Source organism: Theobroma cacao, chromosome 8 (assembly GCF_000208745.1).
Source record: "Theobroma cacao cultivar B97-61/B2 chromosome 8, Criollo_cocoa_genome_V2, whole genome shotgun sequence".
Classification (NCBI taxonomy): Eukaryota; Viridiplantae; Streptophyta; class Magnoliopsida; order Malvales; family Malvaceae; genus Theobroma; species Theobroma cacao.
Genome location: NC_030857.1, coordinates 762,146 through 782,513, shown reverse-complemented (window position 1 = coordinate 782,513; position 20,368 = coordinate 762,146). Strand labels below are relative to the sequence as shown.

Below are 20,368 nucleotides of genomic sequence, written 5' to 3'. Positions count from 1 at the left end.
CACTTAGGGACAAAATGAAAATTTTAGAATAAATTTTTTTGGCCCCATTTGACTTATTGGAGTATGATTTGAGGTTTAGAAGTGAAAAATTTTAATTTCGATATAATTTAGAGTATAGGGACGAAATGATAATTTTGCCACCATAAAGACAAATTGGTAAATTTTCACCCCCGACACTTGTCAAGATCAAGGGATTTTATTCATCATAGAAATAGATAAACATGAGAAATGTGTGGTGGAGAATTAAAGAATTAAAAGTCAAATATTTAAAATTTGAACCAATAAAGAAATGTCATGTGTCATGTTTTTATTATTTTATTATTTCTTTAAAAAAGACATAAAAATCAGCCCATTTCTCCCATAGTGGTCAGCCAAACCAGAAGAGAAGAGAAACCAAGGAAGAACAAACCCTAGGTGGGAAAAATCAAAATGTTAGAATTCAAGGATTTGATCAAGTAAAGGTAAAATTTCTTTAATTTTGCTAGTGATTTACCTTACCCATGCATTTTTTCTTAATTTTCATGGTTGAAAAACATGCTTTCATGGTGAATTCATGGCTGGTCAAAATGGGTATGGAGAGAGAATGATGTTAGATTGATTTGATTCTAAGTTTTGTTAGTGTTTTTAGTTAGTTAAGCATGTTTAGAAACAAAACAATAAGAAAAGAATCCATTTTCCTCATGAACCTTCAATGGCCGAACCCTATGTGAAGTGTAGAAGTAATGAATTGATTTTGTGATCAAGTGAATTGGTTGAAAATTTGATGATATGATGATTTATGGTGAGAAAATGGAATGGGAAAATTTTTAGTGATAGTGCACTATAATGGCCGAAATTTTCAAGAAGAATTGTGAGGGTTGTTAGGCAGAATTTTAGATTATTGGAATTATATTTAGTAAATTGAAATATTAGAAATGAAATGGAGCAATTTGGAGCCAAATCGAGCACAATTGTCATTTAATCGGGTAATAGGCCGAATTAGGTCAGCATCACATTTAAGCGGTAGTCGGATAAGTTGCATATCATATCATGCATATACACCGAGCCTGAATTGATTTTATAATGGTCAAGCATTGATGTGGTGAATTATGTATTGTACATTGTGGATAGATGGTGAGTAAATTACACTGGTAAAAGTACAGAGATTATGCTTGGAGACTAGGATTAGGAGTACATCGACTCCTAGAACTGTGAGTAAACTTATTATCGTCTTAATTATCTAGAGTAATTTTATACAATTGTGTGATTTTATGAAAAATGGGTTTAAATGGTAAATTGCTATGTTTTAGGAGAAATTATGATTTTATAAAATGATTTTATAAATTTTCTGAAAAATTGAATACTGGTTTTGAAAATTTGAATACTGGTTTTGAAAATAGAGTAATTGGACACTGCCTGCTTGTGTTATAAATTTATGGTTTTAAATTGAATGGCTTATGACAATATATGAGCATGAATGGCTAAACTGATTTTTGATGTTAGAATTATTTGTACTGTGTATTAAGCTTTGAGAGGCAAGGTTGTAATAAATTGTCATGTCATGCAAAAAAAAATTTTATAAATCAGGTGGTAGATAAAATAATCCATAGTCACTGCAGTGGTGGGGGTTTTCGTGGACTGTTTATGAAAGGGGCATGGTAACCCAATTATATATTTACCTTCAGGGGGAGATGTTGGATGAAGTATCTCTTGCGGTAAAGATTTGAGCGCACTTCACGTGGACCACCGCGTGAGAGTGAGACTCAGTCAACGCCAAGACATGGCTAAAATTTCGAAGGTAAAGACATTTAACAGCCTTGGCAGACTCGGTTGGAATAACCCTCGATCAAGGTATCCCTGATAACTGAGTATGAGAATGATTTTTGGCACGAGCCAAGCTTTTCAGAAAATCATAAGCCTAGTTGTTTATTTGGTTGAAATGAGTTGAAAGGTAATGAAATTACAGTATGATGACTTATTTTAATTCGTCTCTATTTACTCGTCTTTAGATAGTTTAGATGGTGTCTGTTTACTCACTGAGATTTTATAATCTCACCACCCTCATTTCCTCACATTTTAGGCTCGGGAAATTCCATAGTTAGCTGACTTTGACAAGGACCTTCATTGGGACTTGAATCGGCAAAAGCTGTAGGTTTTCAGCTTCCGATGCATTTTGGTTAGATGTGGACCCACGTGTCGCTGTAAAAGTAATTTTATACTTTGGTTATTTGCTTTATAGTATATATGAATATAATTAACTTTTACGCTATAAGAATTATTTACCGATAGCTTTATAAAAATTATTTTACAAGAAAATAATTTATTTTATTGAATATCTTTATTATATTCAAATGGTTAAATTCTCACTTCAAATGAACATTTTAGATACTTAATTTGTTTTTAAATCACTAAACATATATTTTCTACTTACCTACTATATTTTTAGCAAGTTTTGAGATTTTCAATAAAAAATGACGAAAATGCCCCTGTGAGTCAGAAAACAATACGTTATGTTCTGATTTGAAAATGACTCATAATCCTTCGAATTACGATATTTGATAACTATTGCTCACCAGGGAAGTGCGAAACTTGATACGAGAGCCTTGCGAGGTTTCGATCAGTATTCAGGTTGAAGAATGTCTGTCGAGGCTTCGCAGCAGTTGTCACGGGCTTGATGGGAGTTTTGGGTTGTGACAAATAAAGTCAAGGTTCTCATGATATCCATTATATTCTTCCTTCTATAAGAAAATGTTTGCAAACTTTTTCTTATAAAATTTCTCACATTCATCGATAAGATAATCAAGTTACAGATTTTCTGTCAAACCATAGATATCTTCATCAAGGCCTTCAAGTGTTTAATCAAGCTTCAGGTGAACTACGAGGTATATTAAAATTAAATAAAATTAATTTATCTTATGTTAGATTCAAATAATTGTAAGGGAGTAATGCTCCTTATTTATTCTATCTTTTGTAATTAAGTTGAATTTATTAGTTCATGTTTTTATAAATTTTATGTAAAAGGAGGTAATAGTTCCTATGAAATATTAATAGGGAGTAATGATATCTCTTTTGTGAGATATCTTATGTATTATTGAAGGTAAAGTTTATGTCCCCTCCCAAATATACCTCATTCTCATATCTTAATAAAATATTAATAGGGACTTGACCATAAGAGGTTTTCCAGCTTAAAAAAAAAAAACAGATTTAAAAATAAGAATAAATAACCACTTGGACTTGGTTTGATACTTAGACTTGGGCTTGATGCAAGCATGTAAATTATTATGAAATATCTTAAAAGTTTAGAATATTATTCAGTGCTTTCATAAATCAAATTAATTATATCAATCAGCTCGTGGACTCGTAAAGAGAAACAGGAAGGCGTGGGGTTATATGAACTTCAAGTGGAGTTGCTTTAGGACTTGCCAATACTGCTCCCACACGCATGTCAACTGGTTCATCAAACGGTGTCGCAAAGTCGAACCAATGCAGCACATTAGCGAGGGCGAGCTGCAAAATATGAAGCCCAAATGGAACTCCGGAGCACATTCTTCTACCGCTGCCAAACGGTATCAATTCAAAATTCTGTCCCCATACATCGACATCTTTGTGGGTGTCAAGAATCTTTCTGGTCGAAACTCACAAGGGTTTGACCACACAGTCGGATCACGATGAATCTTGTGAAGGTTTAGAATAAGCCAGGGGCCAGCAGAAACATGGTAACCATTTACTGTGCAGTCTTCGATGGCCTCATAGATCACGGAGAGGGGAAGAGGAGGGTATAGGCGGAACGTTTCCTTAATGACGGATTGAAGGTACACTAAGTTTTTGGTGTCAGATTCTGTCACTAGCAGTCTATCCTTACCGACTTGTGTGTCTAGTTCTTGTTGGACCTTCTTTAATGTGTTACGGTTATTGAGTAATAAAGATAAAGCCCATGTCATTGCAATTGTTATTGTATCTTCAGCGGCTAAGATAAGAGTCTGTTGGATTAGATAGTACAGAAACATCAGTAATAATGAACACAGTAGTTTCTAACTTCCCTTCTGCCATTAATGTCAATAGTTTCATTTGAATTAATGGCAATATGCATGAAAGAGTGACATTAGGAAGATTTTGGGGTATTGCTGAAGTTAATTAAATGAGATTTTTTCAACAATGATTTGGTTAACGAATGCATATACCAGACACGTGGCTTTGTTGATTGTATCAGGATCCTTCCCCTCTGTATCACAGGGGAAAGACAGCATTACTCCCATAAAATCTTCCTCGCTCTTGTTGGCCTCATTTGCAGCACTTTTGTGCTTGTGCTCTTGTAGCCATCCCTCAACAACTTGATCGAGTTCTTTTGCTATCTTCTTCATTAACTTCTTCTCTCCTCCTATGTCCAACCATCTCAAAAACGGCAGTGCATCTGACACCACGATCTTCCCGCTTAGTTGAATGAAGTCGTCCAAAGACTTCTTCCATTTCACGGTTTCACCGCCTTCGCTGGAATTCGGGATTCGCTTCCCTACAATAATCCTCAGAATCAAGTTAAGACTAACATCTTTGAACCATCTCTGCATGTCCACCAATACTTCATCAGAGTTTGTTCGCTTCTTGCCGCATAGCTGATATAATTGTTGCAGAGATGATTTTACCTCGGAATCAAGCACGTGTTTGAGCATGTCGAGCCGGTGGTTCGAGAGGAGCTCAATGTTGACGAACTTGCGTACTTGACGCCAGTAAGGTCCATACGGAGCAAAGGCAATTATGGAGTTGTTGTAGCCCAAAATTTCCATGGCGGTTAGCTTTGGACGAGTGGCAAAGGCTTTGTCGTTTGTGGTGAGACATTGTTTAGCAATCTCCGAATTACTCACCACCAAAGCTCTGTGCACACCCAACTTGATAGCGAAGAATGTTCCAAATTTGTCCGCCATGTTGGCCAAGGTTATGTAAGGTGGTCGTGGCCCTCCCAGGAGGCGGAGATGGCCTATTATAGGCCATGCGCCGCTGGCGTCTGGTGCCGTTCTCTTTTTGTTTGTGTTGCTTGAGGCAGAATTTGAAAACCATAGAAGGGAGAAAAGAAAAAGTATGAATGAGACAGCAAGTATTGCAACCGTTGAAGTTGCTGGGAATGAATGAAAAATGTCCATCGCTAGCTAGTTTCCCACTTTCACGAGCTATGAGCAATGCAGGTTAAGGGACTTGGCTTTATAGGATTTGGATTTCCCATCAGCATAGCAATGTAAGGCATGATGGCGCAGTAAATATAATTAAAAATAATAAATACCTAAAGAGAATTCATTGAATATATTTGGTAAAATCATGGAAAACTTAGTTAATGAGAACTATAATCTGGAACTGAAACCAAATGATTAACAAATCTCGTAGGATTAATAAACAAATGTGGATTGATCTTGGCCTGGTTTGAGAGTTGAGAGAGCTGTGCGGAGTATAGGATAGGCTCATATGGTGATCAAATTAGGATATCTTCTAATTTACCACCTCAAGAGTCTGAGAGGATGGTTGAAACTATGATTAGCTTAGGACAGGGCTGATGGTTGAAACTAGGATTAGCTTAGGATAGGGCGGTGGAGGATGGTTTATACTAGGACTAGCACAGGATAGTTGACCATGAAAATGGATTAAAAAAACTGATGGTTGATAATTGAAGAGATAATTCGTGAAACTCTATTATTTCCTCTTAAATTGTGAAGACATTTTTATTTTTTAATCTTTTCATTAGGGTCACTTACAAAATATTGCCACCAAAGAGTCAGATTCAATTGCAAAAGTTTTTCTTATACCCATTAAAGAGGAGAGACCAAAAAAAAAAATTGAAAAGCCATTTTGATTGTCAACAATTCGATATAATTCGAATCTTGTTCACCAAAAGGACAGAAAAAGATACACATGTAGCCATTTCCACTACAATCTTCCGCAGATTCATGTGGAATTGAGAGTGGCAATGCCAGTACATGAAGGCAATGTTTCCTCGATGGTAGCTTGAAGATAATAGACGGATACCAAGCCCATAACGTAAAGGAATAATAACGATAGTGGGGGTATTGAAGATGAATTAATTTCGATTTAATTAGTTATTCCTGTTTTCATTAATTGATTTCTTGATATTATTACTTTGAAACTTACCAGGATCTGTCTAAGTGGTCGGCGATGGTATATTAGGCATGAAGATGCCCTTTGTTTTTCTGGATTCTACTGTCTTTGTTCATGTATCCCATTTCAGTTAAAAGAGAGAAATTAGTATAAAAAGGACACCACATGAATGGCAGAGATTAGATTAATTAACAGTGGAGTTGACGAAGGCTAATCAATTGATTGGAGGCAGGAATTGCTATCACATCGTCCGGCCACAAAATCCTCCCGGAGTAACCCCCACCAACTCCCACAATGAATTATGAATGCATGAATAAGACAAGAACATTGAACAACCCAGAAAGAAACCGGGAAAAAGTTAAAAGTACTTAAATGCAAGCAAGGGAGTAATTATGAATAAATAAATGCTACCACAAGAGAAATGAAGCATCCCGAAATTATTATTAAATATCTGAGAAGTTTAGAGTGTAATACAGTACGATTATAAATCAACTTAATTGTAGCAATCAGCTCGTAGACTCGTATAGAGAAGCAGGAAGACGTGGAGTTATATGAACTTCAAGTGGAGTTGCTCTAGGACTTGTCAATCCTGCTCCCTCACGCATAGCAACTGGTTCATCTAACGGGGTTGCAAAGTCGAACCAGTGCAGCACATTAGCGAGTGTGAGATGCAAAATCTGAAGCGCAAACGAAACTCCGGGGCACATTCTTCTTCCACTGCCAAACGGTATCAGTTCAAAGTTCTGTCCCCTGACATCAACATCTTTGTGGGTGGTCAAGAATCTTTCTGGTCGAAATTCACAGGGGTCTGACCACACTTCCGGATCGCGATGAATCTTGTGAAGGTTTAGAATGAGCCACGTGCCAGCAGAAACATGGTAATCGTTTACTGTGCAGTCTTCGATGGCCTCATGGATAACAGAGAGGGGAGCAGCAGGGTATAGGCGTAACGTTTCCTTAACGACGGATTGAAGGTACACTAAGTTTTTGGTGTCTGATTCCGTCACTAGCAGTCTATCCATACCAACCTGGGTGTCTAGTTCCTGTTGGACCTTCTTCAGTCTGTTACGGTTATTGAGTAATAAAGAAAAAGCCCATGTCATTGTGATTGATGTTGTATCTTCAGCCGCTAAGATAAGAGCCTGTTAGATCAGAGAGTATAGATCAATACAATAACTTATTTGGTCTAATTAAATGAGATTTCTGCTGAGCAAAAAAAGATATGAGATTTTTTTCAAGGATGATTTGGTTAACAAGTGTATATACTAGAGACGTGGCTTTGTTGACTGTATCAGCATCGTGCTCCTCTGCATCACGGAGGATAGACAGCATCACTCCCATGAAATCTTCCTCGCTATTGGCCTCATTTGCAGCTCTCTTGTGCTTGTGCTCTTGTAGCCATCCCTCAACAACTTGATCCAGTTCTTTCGCTATCTTCTTCATGAACTTCTCCTCTCCTCCTATGTCCAGCCATCTCAAAAACGGCAACGCATCTGAGACCACGAATTTCCCACCTAGTTCAGAGAAGTCGTCCAACGACTTCTTCCATTTCACGGTTTCATCGCCTTCGCTGGAGTTCGGGATTCGCTTCCCGACGATAATCATCAGAATCACGTTAAGAACAACATCTCGGAACCATCTCTTCATGTCCACCAATACTTTAGCGGAATTACTTCTCTTCTTGTCCCATAGCTGATATAACTGTTGCAGAGATGTCTCTACCTCGGATTCCCTCACGCGTTTAAGCATGTCGAGCCGGTGGTTCGACAGGAGCTCAACGGTGGCGAATCTGCGTACTTGACGCCAGTAAGGTCCATATGGCGCAAAGGCAATCATGGCGTAGTTGTAGCCCAAAATTTCCATGCCAGCAAGCTTCGGACGAGTAGCGAAGGCTTTATCGTTTGTGGTGAGACATTCTTTAGCAATCTCCCAATTGCTCACCACCAAAGCTCTATGCACACCCAACTTGATAGTAAATATTGTTCCAAATTTGTCCGCCATGTTGGCCAAGCTTAAGTGAGGTGGTCGTGGCCCTCCTAGGAGGGGGACATGGCCGATTATAGGCCATGCGCCGCTGGCTTCTGTTGCCGTTCTCCTTTTGTTTCTGCTGCTTGAGGCAGTTCTTGAAAACCATAGAAGACAGAAAAGAAAGAGTATGACCGTAAAAGCAAGTACTGCAACCGTTGACTTTGCTGGGACTGAATCCATTGTCGACTAGTTTGCTACTTCTAAGTAAATATAATTAAAAATCCATCTTGGGAAATGAAAAATATGTCTTATTACAATTTGCAAGATGCAATCACGTACGTCATTGGAATTGGAACTTTGCAGCAGAAAGCAATAAGATTTGAATTTTTCTCTTACCACAAAGTCAAAGTTTTATTGTTCTAGTTGGAAAATATGACAATTTTTTGATCAGTTGTCATGTATCCTGAGTCGAAATTGCACAGGAATCGTGAGAAAATTTTAGCCAGCATGACGTCTCAAGTTGATAAATATGTATGTGGTCCAACTCCATTGTCTCCTTTAGCCATTGAAGAGGAATTCGAAACACTATAGCCACGTATTACTCATGAATAAACCTAATAGCATGCTTGGTTTACTTAAAGAAATAAAATGAAAATAAAATAATTATTTTAAAAAAATAAAATAAGAGAAGAATAATTATTATATAGATTGGTTCATAAAAATAAAATAGGATAGAAATTGTCATTATTACTTATTTCATTGTTTTGTTAGCAGAAATAATTATAAAAATAATTAAGAAATAATAAATAAATGATAAAAATACTTTTTATTAAAATTTAAAGATTTTTTAATTAAAAAACAAAAATACTTTGATGAGAAAAAAATACCCTTTATTAAAATTAAAGAATTTATTTTCTTAAAAGATAAAAATATTCTAAGTAATAAAATCAAAATAACTTTTACTATAATTAAATAATATTTTCATCAAAAAACAATATATTTTTATTATAATTCAATAATATTTTGTCTTAAAAGATAATTAAACCTTTTGTTATAATTAAATAATATTTAATATTAAAAGATAAAATATATTCTTCATTAAATTTAAATAATACTAAATAATATCTTTATTATATTTATTATATTCAAATAATAATATTAAATAATATTTTTATAATATTTATTATAGTTAAATAATATTTAAATATATTTATTTATTTATTTTTAAATGAAATAAAAAATTTTGTGTCTTTTGTGTTTTAGAGAGACGAGTGAGGAAGAGAGAGAAAAAAAATAAAATTAGTATTTTTTTATAAAGTAAATTTTTAAATTGTAAAAAAACATATTTGTTTAATTAAAATTTTTTTTATTCTTAATAATTTGAAATAGTCATTACTGAAGAGGGCCTTGATAATGACTATTTAAATTTTTCTTAAAATGACTATTTTGAATAGTAATAATTCTATTAAATCAAATAAAATTTTATTTTATAAATGAAAACAGAGGAGGAATGATTATTCAATTTTCTCCAACAAGCATGTCCTGAAAGAATTCAAACTTGGAGGATAAATCTTCCTTGTCTGAATGGATGAGGATAAGTTTAAACCGACAAACCATGTTCAGCCACTTATTAAAGAAAAGAGACTTGTAAGCTTTTCAGAGCCACGAGAAAGGAGACAGATGGTTGGAATGAAAACAGACATGTGCCTTTACTAATCCTGATTCTTTTCTAATCAAATGAATTAAAGTTCAAATCTTCTATGTTTAGATATAAAAAACTATTTTGAGTCTGGAACCCTGAATGATTAGGTTGCTTATGATTTCAAGCTAGTCTATTAATTAAATGATGTCAAATCAGTTTGCTACACATGGGTCATCACTTGAATACTTTAAATAGAAATTACATGAAACAAGTCACCTTCTTGTCGGTGTAGTTTTCTGGTTTGGACTTTGAAACCCAAACTGAAACAAGGCACCCCATCTCAGTTGAAACGCGATGCCCAACTTGAAATTTATTGCGACCAAAAGAACCCGTACAACTGTTCAATTATTCAGGGGTTGAAGTAAAATTACTTTACAAATCATTTTAACTCATAACAAGAGTTAGGAAGACGTGGAGATATAGAGACTTCGAGTGGAGTAGCTTTAAAGTTTGACAGCCCGGCTGCCTCTCGCATATCAACTGGTTCATCGAATGGCGTTGCTAAGTCAAACCCATGCAGCAAATTGGCTAGCGTAAGCTGCACAACCTGAAGCGCAAAGGAAACTCCAGGGCACATTCTTCTTCCACTACTAAATGGTATCAACTCAAAATTCTGACCCCTTACATCAAAATTTTTGTGAGTAGTCAAAAACCTTTCCGGTTGAAACTTGTAAGGATCAGACCATACGCGAGAATCGCGATGGATTTTGTAAAGATTGATGAGAAGTTCTGTGCCTGCAGGGATATGGTAGCCATTAACGGTGCAGTTTTCCATGGATTCATGAGGCACTGCGAGTGGTCCGGCAGGGTGTAATCGCAAGGTTTCCTTGATTATGGCTTGAAGGTAAACTAAATTCTTTATATCATTTTCCTCCACTGGCTTGTCTTTACCGATATGGATGTCTATTTCTTGCTGTGCTTTCTTCAACGCATCACGATTATTGAGTAATAAGGCTAAACACCATGTCAATGTAACCGCTGTGGGATCAGTGGCTGCTAAGATAAGAATCTGAAAAGTAATCGAAAGATAACATATATAATTTAAATTGTCAAAGGTAAAATCTGAATGGAGTTATTTCTAAATGAAGTTTATGATTGATTATTGATGAATTAACAAATCAAATTAGAGCATACCAGGCACGTAGCTTTGTTTATTGTATCAGCATCATACTCCTTGGCGTCGGTGAGGATTGACAGCATGACATCCATGAAGTCTTCTTCCTCGTCCCTGAACTCACCCGAAGCTCTCTTTTGCTTGTGCTCTTGTAACCATTCCTCAGCAACTTCGTTCAGTACTTTCTTCACCTTCTTCATCAACCTCTCGTCTCCCCCAATGTCCAACCATCTCAAAAATGGGAATGCATCCGCTACCAAAAACTTCCCACTCAACTCGAAGAACTCCTTCAACGCGTTCTTCCATCTCCCACTCTCTGCATCATTCCCCAAACTCGAAATTCGCTTCCCTACTATCATCTTGAGAATCACGTTGGCGGTTGCATCGCGGAACCATTTATCCATCTCCACCAAAACCTTATCAGAGCTATTTTTGTTCTCTTTCCAAAGTTGATATAACTCTTGTAAGGATACCTTCATCTCAGATTCTCGTACATGTTTGAGCATATCCAGTCGGTGGTTCGAGAGGAGCTCGAGAGTGGTAATTTTACGCATGTTGCGCCAGTATGGTCCGTAAGGTGCGAAGCCAAACATGGCGTGGTTGTAGCCCAAAACCTCCATGGAAATATTTTTTGGACGAGTGGCAAAGGCTTTGTCGTTGGTGGTTAGGCATTCCTTGGCAGTTTCCCAGCTGCTCACAACCAAAGCTCTACGCACACCCAACTTGATGGTAAAGATTGGGCCATATTTGTCTGCCATGGCGCTCAATGTTAGGTGTGCTGGTTGCCGTCCTGCTAGGAGGTGGAGATGGCCAAGTACAGGCCATGAATTTCCAGCTTCTGGTGCTGCTCTCTTTTTGTTTGTGCATCTGAAGGAAGTTTTTGATATCCATAGAAGGATAAGAAAGAATACCGGAAGGGAAAATGTTATTGCTATCGTTGAAATTGCTGGGTATGAATGAGAAGTATCCATTGCCAAACTTGAGCAATGGAGGTTATGGTACTTGCAGACGTATACATTCTTGTGGCAGCGTAAGGATTTTAAATAGCTTCACGATTGTGCCTTCACTTATCCTAATTCCTTTCAAATCAAATATATTAAAGCTCAAATCTTCTTTCTTTAAAGTTCAAATCACATGGTTCATTACTTAAATACTTAAATGGAAATTACTTGAAAGAAGAAATCCAAGTCACCTCCAAGTTGGTGTGCTTCTTTGGTTTGGGCTTTGAAACCCAAACTGAAATAAGGCACCCTTTCACACAGAGGCCAACTTGAAGTTTATTGCAACCAAAAGAACCTGTAGAACAGTGAAAGAGTTGAAGTAAAATTACTTTACAAATCATTATAACTCATAACAAGAGGCAGGAAGGTTTGGAGTTGTTCTAGGACTTGTCAATCGAGAAAGGAAATGTAGCCACTTATTACTCGTGGAGAATACCTTACATTACTTTTTCTAATATAAGATGCATATGCTCGATCATTTACATATCAACGATTCTTACAATCCATTTTAGAAGAAGGAAGTCATTAAAGATAAGAGAAATATTTTTAACCCAATGATTAGTATAAACTACTGCCTTTCTTATATGAATGAGATCATATTTAAACAGTTTTGATGGTTGATTTATCCGTATAGATAGGCTGTAAGGCGTGGAGACAAGAGGACCTCGAATGGGGTGGCCTTGAGGTTGGTTATTCCTGAGCTCTGAGTCATATCAATCAATGGGTTCATCCGACAGGGATGTTATTTCAAATCCATCCACTACTTGAAGGGCGAAAGAGGCTACAGGGCACACCCTTCTGCCACTTCCAAAGGGTAAAAATTCGAAGCTCCGACCCCTCATGTCAATATCCTTGTGTATCGTGAGAAATCTTTCTGGTTGAAACTTGTGAGGATCTGGTCAAATGTGAGGATCTCTATGAATCTTGAATGCGTTAAAGATAAGCTTTGTGCCCCTTCGGGATATGGTAACCACCCACGACGCAATCTTCCATGGATTCATGAGGTAGTAGCAGTGGCACGAAGGCGGAGGGTTGTGTTGTGACCTCTCAAAAATTTTAAAATATTTTATATATCATATATTTAACAGTGGCAAGCTTGCGTATATGGTGCCAATAGGAGCCATAAGGGCTGAAACCGAATACAGCATAGTTGTAACCCAAGATTTCAAATGCAATTGATTTCGGGCGTGTGGCAAAGACTTTATCATTTGTTGACAGGCACTCTTTGGCTAGCTCGCGATTACTCACGATTACAGCTTGAGATAAACCGAGCTTGATGGTGAAAATAGGTCCATAGTTGCCTGCCCTTTTGAACAGCAGCCTAAGGTAATATGGGGTGGGGGTTGCACTTTGAATAGGTGAAGGTGGCCAATAATAGGCCATGCACTATCAGCTAGCGGTGGCATTCTCTTCTGAATTGAATTTCTTCTCGATATCAATAAAAACCCACAAAGAAACAGTAAGAGAGTTAAGAATTCAATATCAAAAAGGAGTTGAAAATGGAAGGGAGAAATCCATATCTAGTGTAATAATTTCTAAGTGACACAAGAGTTGAGGTTTGAAGATAAAAGAACCCTATATTTACTAGTTATACCATTTAAAATTCTGAAACAACTGAAGAATATAATATATTATCCACTCTAAATTTGTCTCTAAAATATTTTAACATTAATTAGATTCATCATGAGAATATGACAAACTCTTTTATCGACATCTCTAATTGTTTTAATCAAAGATTTTTGTGAATCATTACCATCTAAATCATAGATAAAATATTTTCACCTAAAATCACTTAAAATAATAAATTCTCTATCTTTACCTTCTTTTTCTTGACTTGATAGACATGGCACTTTGAGGATAAAGTTTGATATCTTACTTCTATATTATCTCATAAATACTATATTAATTAAAAATTTTTAATCAAAAATTTTCAATTTTGATTTAAATTATTCAAAATATTAAAATTATTAAATGATTTATCTAGATGCCTATGCCTAGGCTTCTTTGGTCACGTGCCCATGGTTGGCTGTAAATTAATTCCCAAGAAACTAGGCTTTGGAATTACGCCGTCATCTTTAACTTCAGCTCTATTTTGCTTAGCTCTTCCTCAGGGAAAAGGTTTTCCCGTGCATTGGTTGCAACCCACTCGTTTTCCACGAGGCTGATGTTTCAAACAGTTGACCAACGTGCATTTGCGATCCGCCCCATGCCCTTTGAGCCCAGAAGGCCCATTCTTAGTAAAACCAAGCCTAAAAACAAAGCCCAAGCCCAAACAATGTGTATTTACTTCTTTTTTTTTAATTTGAGGAAAAAAAGGTTGAATTTTACTTTTTAGATAAAAAGATCATGCACCAATCAATAAGTAAAATACTCACGTACCGTGCATTTATTTATTTTGTTAAGAGAAATTAAGAAAATTATTTAGTTCTTCTATGTGAGTGAATTAATTTAAGATATTGAGGAACATGGCATAATAAATATTTAAATTAAGATTCAGACTAAATTAATTAAATAATAATATGTGATTTTTATTTGATTATAGTATTCGAGATAATAATTAACCTTACCATATGATTTTCCATTAGATGGAATGTGACTTTTGAAAATCACCGTCTTCCCCAAACTTTTTAATCTATTTATCATGCATTTTTTCTTATTAATTCATATATTTGTAATAAAAAAATATAGACTTGGTAATTTGTGTTAACGTGTCGTAAATGTGTCAGACACGATTAGACACGAAATACGTTAAGGTTAAACACGAACACAACACGTTTAATATTCATATCTTAAATTTAAAATAAATACACGTATATGTTTAATACACGTGTAACACGATACGACACGATTAACACGTTTATTAAAAGTGTCAATATATGACACGACACGATTAATAACACATTTAACACGATTAACACGTTTAACACATTTAACACGATTAAATAAAAATATTTACAATTAAATAATATTTTATTATTTAAATTTAAAATCTATAATTATAAAAGTAATTATAACAAAAAAATAATAATAATAACATCAAATAATCACCAAAAGTTAAAAATTACGGTTGAACATGTATAATTACATTATACCCTTTATAAAATTTAAAAAAAAAACTTATTAAAACAATTATTTAAATGGTTAAAATAGTTTTTAACTATTAATTTTTAATAGGTTAATAAATGTGTCATGTATACATGTTTAAACACGATAACAAGATTAAACACGATAACACAATTAAGTAAACGTATTTGTCATGTCTGACACATTAAGACATGAAAATTTTCGTGTCTTTAACATGTCAGACATGATTAGACACAAAACACGTTAAGACTAAATCCAAAACCTGTTTAACCCGTGTCGTCTCATGTCTTGTTAACGTGTCGTATTCAAAATTGTCAGGTCTAAAAAAATATGACATGCATATACTTGTAAAAGAAAATTGAACAATGCTAGTCCATCTTGAAAGTAAAACACTTGCTTTATTGATGGCTGTATCTACTATAACAGAGGCAAATACCAACTGTATATAAGTAAAACAACCGAAGCATTCTTATAAGTCAAACCAATGATGGCTGTATCTACTATAACATCGGAGCAAAATGATGATCTCTTGGCCTTGTTCGCTCTTTATTCATGCAATCTTCGCGTAGGATTTATTGTCTATATAGCTCAGGGGCAAGGCGTGGTGAGATAAGTGCTTCGAGTGGGGTAGATTTCTTGTTGGTCAATCCAACTGTGCCGCTCAAGTCAATCAAACCATTGGCTGGGGTGGAGAAATTGAAGGCGTGTAAGAAGTTAGGCAGTGTCAAGTGCAGCATCTGGAGAGCGAAAGATGTTCCAGGGCAGCTTCTTCTACCGCTACCAAATGGCATCAGCTCGAAATGCTGGCCCCTAACATCCACGTCTTTGTTGGTGGTGAGAAACCTCTCCGGCCTGAATTCCGATGGCTCTGGCCATATTTTAGGGTCTCTTTGGATCTTATGGAGGTTCACGATCAGCCGAGTGCCATCGGGGATATCATAGCCGCCGACACAGCAGCATTCACTGAGTTCACGGGGTGCTGAAAGAGGTGCGGGAGGATACATTCTCAATGTCTCTTTGATTATGGCTTGGATGTAGACCAATTTGCTGATATCTGATTCATGCACGAATCTTTCCTTCCCAACATGAGTGTCTAGTTCTTCTTGAGCCTTTTTTAATAAGTGAGGATTGTTTAGCAGCAGCGAGAGGGCCCATATTAAGGTAACTGCTGTAGTGTCACTGCCTTCTAGAATCATGTTCTGCAATGTCCAGTTTTGATGATTTAAATATATTTTAGAACTGAATGGGGAAATAATTTTTTTTAAAAAAAATGAAAAAAAAAAAGAAGAGTGGAGAATAGATCATACCAAGGATGTGGCTTTGTTGATGGTATCAGCATCATAACCTGCAAGGTCTGAACCTCTAAGGACAGACTGCATCACATGCATGAAATCCTTGTCGGTTTTAGTTTCATCCCAACGTCCATTCCTCCTATGGTCATCCAACCATCCCCCAACGATTTCGTCCAACTCTTTTGCATTCTTCTTCATGTGCTTTACATGGCCGCCTAGATCAAGCCATCGGAGAAAAGGAACTGCATCTCCCATCACGAACATACCTGTCAAGTGAAAGAAATCCCTTAACGCCTTGCGGTATTGTGTCACCACTTTCTCATCTTCCTTAGCACCACCAGTGTACCTTTTCCCAGCAACCATCCTAAGAATAACGTTCAGAGTCAAGTCCCCAAACTGTTTCTTCATCTCAACGAAGACATGGCCCGAATCATTCTTTTCCTCAAGCCAAAACTTGTATAAATCTTTCAGTGAGCCTTCTATTTCCGAGACGAAAACATTCCTGAGTTTCTCGATCCTGTGATTTGATAGCAGCTCCAGCATGGTTATTTTGCGCATTTCACGCCAGAACTGTCCATAAGGAGAAAACCCAAACATGGCATAGTTGTATCCCAAGTGTTCTGCTGCTGCCATTTTGGAACGAGAGGACGCAGCCATATCATTGACGGTAAATATTTCCTTGGCTATGTCGCTCGAACTCACCACCGCCGCTTGATGGACACCTAACCGGATCATGAAGACAGGTCCATGTTTATCAGCCATGGCTCCCAATGTCACGTGAGGTTGCTCTGGTCCCCCTAACAGCGGGAGGTGACCAATTATTGGCCATGCACCCCCAGCTTCGGGTGCAGCTCCGCCACTTTGTCTAGACCCTTTGAGTTTATTGTATAAAAACAATACTGTGATGGCTAATAGTGCTACTTAACCAAAATATTGGAGAAGAAGATCCATCATAGCAGAACCAGAAATTGGTAGGTGGGAGAGATCTTCTTCTAAGTATGGGACTGTTCTGCGTTTTGCTCACATATTTATAGTTGGTCTAGCAAGACTACCATATCCTACAAAGATTAAGGAATATTTATTTCATCCCCCGCTGCCTAGACCCACAATAGTTGTTCCATCATCGATGTTTGACTGAATTGTTCTCGTGCCATAATTGGTGCCAGTGGCGGAGTGGGAGAGGTAGGGTGGCAGCAGTTTTTATTTTTATTTTTATTTTTATGTGTATAAAATTTAAAATGTCTAGCTTTACCACCCTTACATATATCAAATGAATTTGTTTGAATTAGTGATAAGAAATTTAGTTTAATTTTTTAAAGTTCGGGTTCAATTCCTTCTAAACTCAAATTTTGAAATTATTTTTTTTCTTTTTAACCCTTTTATTCTTTTTTAATCTTATCGTTCTTTGCCCTTTTTTGTTCTCTTTTTTTTTTTTCCTTTTTAGTTTTCTTATACTAAATCCTTTTATTTTTTTTTAGTCATCCATAAATTTGAAAGCGTGAAAGTGAAAATTTAATTATTTTTTTTTTTTGCTTTGTTTCTTGCTCTCTGGTCTGGACACTAAATTCTGGTTGGTGCGAATTTCATTGCGATTGGTCTATGATGGAAATGCATAGTGTTTGACCCATGTGATCCTAAGGAAGCAATTGTATAAATCTTTGAAACGAAGTCCATGAATTAGAAAGCATGAAAATGAAAATCTAATGTTAATTTCGTTTTTTTTTTTGTTTCTTTTGCTTTGGTTTGGATACTGAATTTTGGTTGACGAGGATTTCATTGCGATTGGTCTTTGATGGATGTTTGGATTTTGATAGTGCTTATTGTAATACGGAACTATAATATAATTATTTGAAGAATTATATTTAATAAGATAATTATTCATAATTTTTTAATTATAACTTTTTATTAACAAATATTTTTATAAATAATATTTATTATTTAATTTAAAAATTAAAATAATAAAAAATTAATTATTTATTAATATTTTATTCTAAAAATTAAAATACCATCATTATCAAATTATGTGACACTTGTTTTCCTTCTGAAAATTCAAGGCTAACGGTGCTAAAAGTGACGTTGCTAGTTTGGAAATTTCATTAACATAAGTCTTGACCCAAAGAAAATATCAAATGGCTACAGTCCTATTTTGTTTGAAGTTTCAGTTTGTACTGATCAAAAGGAGGAGGGAACGACAGTTCACCTGTCTACATTCGATTTCGCAAGGCTATGCCCCCTACATAGGAAAGGGGCTTAAGGACCCTTCCTCTGCACCCCATCAACACATCCAAGCCGAGAGGTGCACCACATTTCCAGAGTCCAATTAACCTATATGTATAGGCCAGAACGAATCTCGGATAGAAGATAACTTTTTTTGCATAGGAAGACGGACGTGTGCTGGGTGGAAATTAAGACTAGACATTAGAGGTTTGAACTTGGAAATAACTTCAGTCACCATGAAACATAAAAGCTTTGAAAAATCCGGCCTACTGATACAGATTAGAAAGAAAGGTGCTAGGTATGACCTTTCCAAGGCATTTACAGTGTAACACAGAACCGAAACCCTGATAATATTTTAAGTTATAGAAAACCATTTCCAAGCAATAATAGTAATCAGTAATTCTCACTTTCCACAGCCACAGTAGCTAGTAAGGATGTTTTAATAAAAGAGTCAAGGTAGACAGGTAGAATTTAAGGCAGGATGATGCGAAATGCTGGAACTGAACATTGAATTTAAAGCTCCCAACAATTCCTTTTTGTTTTTTTTTTTGCCCATTTTGGGGTATATAACATAGACAAAATTAACACCAAATCAGCATATAGACCAAATATCTGCTGAGCATAGAACAAAGATTTTGAATAGACCAGGAGAAACGAGCTCTCCTAGGATATCTGAACGCCGCACTCTAGTCAAGAATTACGTGAATGATCCAGAAAGATGGCTATGCTTGGAGAGTCAAGTTTGCTTCAGCTCCAATTTCGAATAGACCACTGGCTTTAGGAGGGGAAGTTCATTACATAAAATATGATTCATAATATTTTTATGAAAGCCCCACTTTTCACATTATAATAAACATGTTCAGCATATTATAATGAGCGTCCCATTTTTCACGTTAATATTTAAATTAAAATATTATAATTTATTATAATATGTTAATACGTTATCTTAATTGATGTGAAATAAAAATAATAAATAATATTTTAAATATTTGTTTTTATTAATATTGACATTGATTTAATTTAATAATAAATAAATAAATAAAATTTTTTAAAAATATTATATCATTTTTAATGTACTTATTTCACATTATGTTATGAAAACTAGGGGGAAAAAACTATTAGAATTCATCAAAAATTGCTCCACCATCCGAAGTAGGGGAAGAGAACAATTTTTATAAGGAAGGAGAAAAAATTATGAACCAAATACGTGTTGCCATATGGATTTGATGATGTCATAATCACGTAATTAATTATTTCAAAAACACATAGTTGAACTAATTTACTCATGTGTCATATATTTATCCCTTAAGATAATATTTAAATTGGACAAATCAAAATTTAGTTATTGATTATCCAATTTGTCTTTAAATAAATCAAGGTAATTTAGAGATAATATTCATTTTTTGACCAATCAAAATTTAATTATTGGTCATTTAATTTATCTCTAATAATTATGCTAATTTAGAGATAAAAATCAAATTTAATTATTTAATTTATCTCTAACTAAATTAAGATAATTTAGAGATAATAACTTTGTCACGACCCGAAACCATCATTGAGTCCATGATAACCGTCGCGTTATCCCGATAGACACTTATCCCCCGAATACCATATCGAGATCTCACAAGGCTTTCATATCAGTTTCTTATCTCCCATGTGATTAATTGTTGCCAAATGTTGTATTTTGGAGGCTTTTAAGCCTTTTTTCGATTTAAAACAGTGAAAGAATAAATTTCACTTCACAAGGGCATTTTGGTCATTTTTTGTCAAAAATTTCAAATTCGATCAAAATGTAGTACTTAAGCGAGAAATGCATATTTTGAAATCGAAATTAAATTTGAATGTCTAAAACGTGATTTAAAATTGAATTATAACCATTTAAATAAAATAAAAATATTCGACAAAATATTCT

General features: G+C 35.4%; 2 protein-coding genes and 2 pseudogenes across 2 annotated transcripts; all 4 read right to left on the bottom strand.

The window, feature by feature from the left end:
• On the bottom strand, nucleotides 3,325-5,114 carry LOC18591302 (annotated as a pseudogene).
• Nucleotides 6,484-8,515, bottom strand: LOC18591301 (cytochrome P450 CYP82D47). Its single transcript, XM_007017349.2, has 2 exons — nucleotides 7,345-8,515; nucleotides 6,484-7,220 (listed from the first exon to the last, which is right to left on the bottom strand). The coding sequence occupies exons 1-2, from the start codon at nucleotides 8,284-8,286 to the stop codon at nucleotides 6,585-6,587; spliced, it is 1,578 nt and encodes a 525-aa protein (XP_007017411.2). The 5' UTR covers nucleotides 8,287-8,515; the 3' UTR covers nucleotides 6,484-6,584.
• LOC18591300 (cytochrome P450 CYP82D47) lies at nucleotides 10,116-11,962 on the bottom strand. Its single transcript, XM_018125436.1, has 2 exons — nucleotides 10,883-11,962; nucleotides 10,116-10,757 (listed from the first exon to the last, which is right to left on the bottom strand). The coding sequence occupies exons 1-2, from the start codon at nucleotides 11,831-11,833 to the stop codon at nucleotides 10,128-10,130; spliced, it is 1,581 nt and encodes a 526-aa protein (XP_017980925.1). The 5' UTR covers nucleotides 11,834-11,962; the 3' UTR covers nucleotides 10,116-10,127.
• On the bottom strand, nucleotides 15,520-17,193 carry LOC18591299 (annotated as a pseudogene).

Excerpts from the sequence above, each read along its gene's own strand:
- LOC18591301 (XM_007017349.2), bottom strand. The coding sequence starts at position 8,286 with ATGGATTCAGTCCCAGCAAAGTCAACGGTTGCAGTACTTGCTTTTACG. Across the intron at positions 7,221-7,344 it reads TCAACAAAGCCACGTCTCTA|GCTCTTATCTTAGCGGCTGA; the intron begins GTATATACACTT and ends CTGATCTAACAG.
- LOC18591300 (XM_018125436.1), bottom strand. The coding sequence starts at position 11,833 with ATGGATACTTCTCATTCATACCCAGCAATTTCAACGATAGCAATAACA. Across the intron at positions 10,758-10,882 it reads TAAACAAAGCTACGTGCCTG|ATTCTTATCTTAGCAGCCAC; the intron begins GTATGCTCTAAT and ends ATTACTTTTCAG.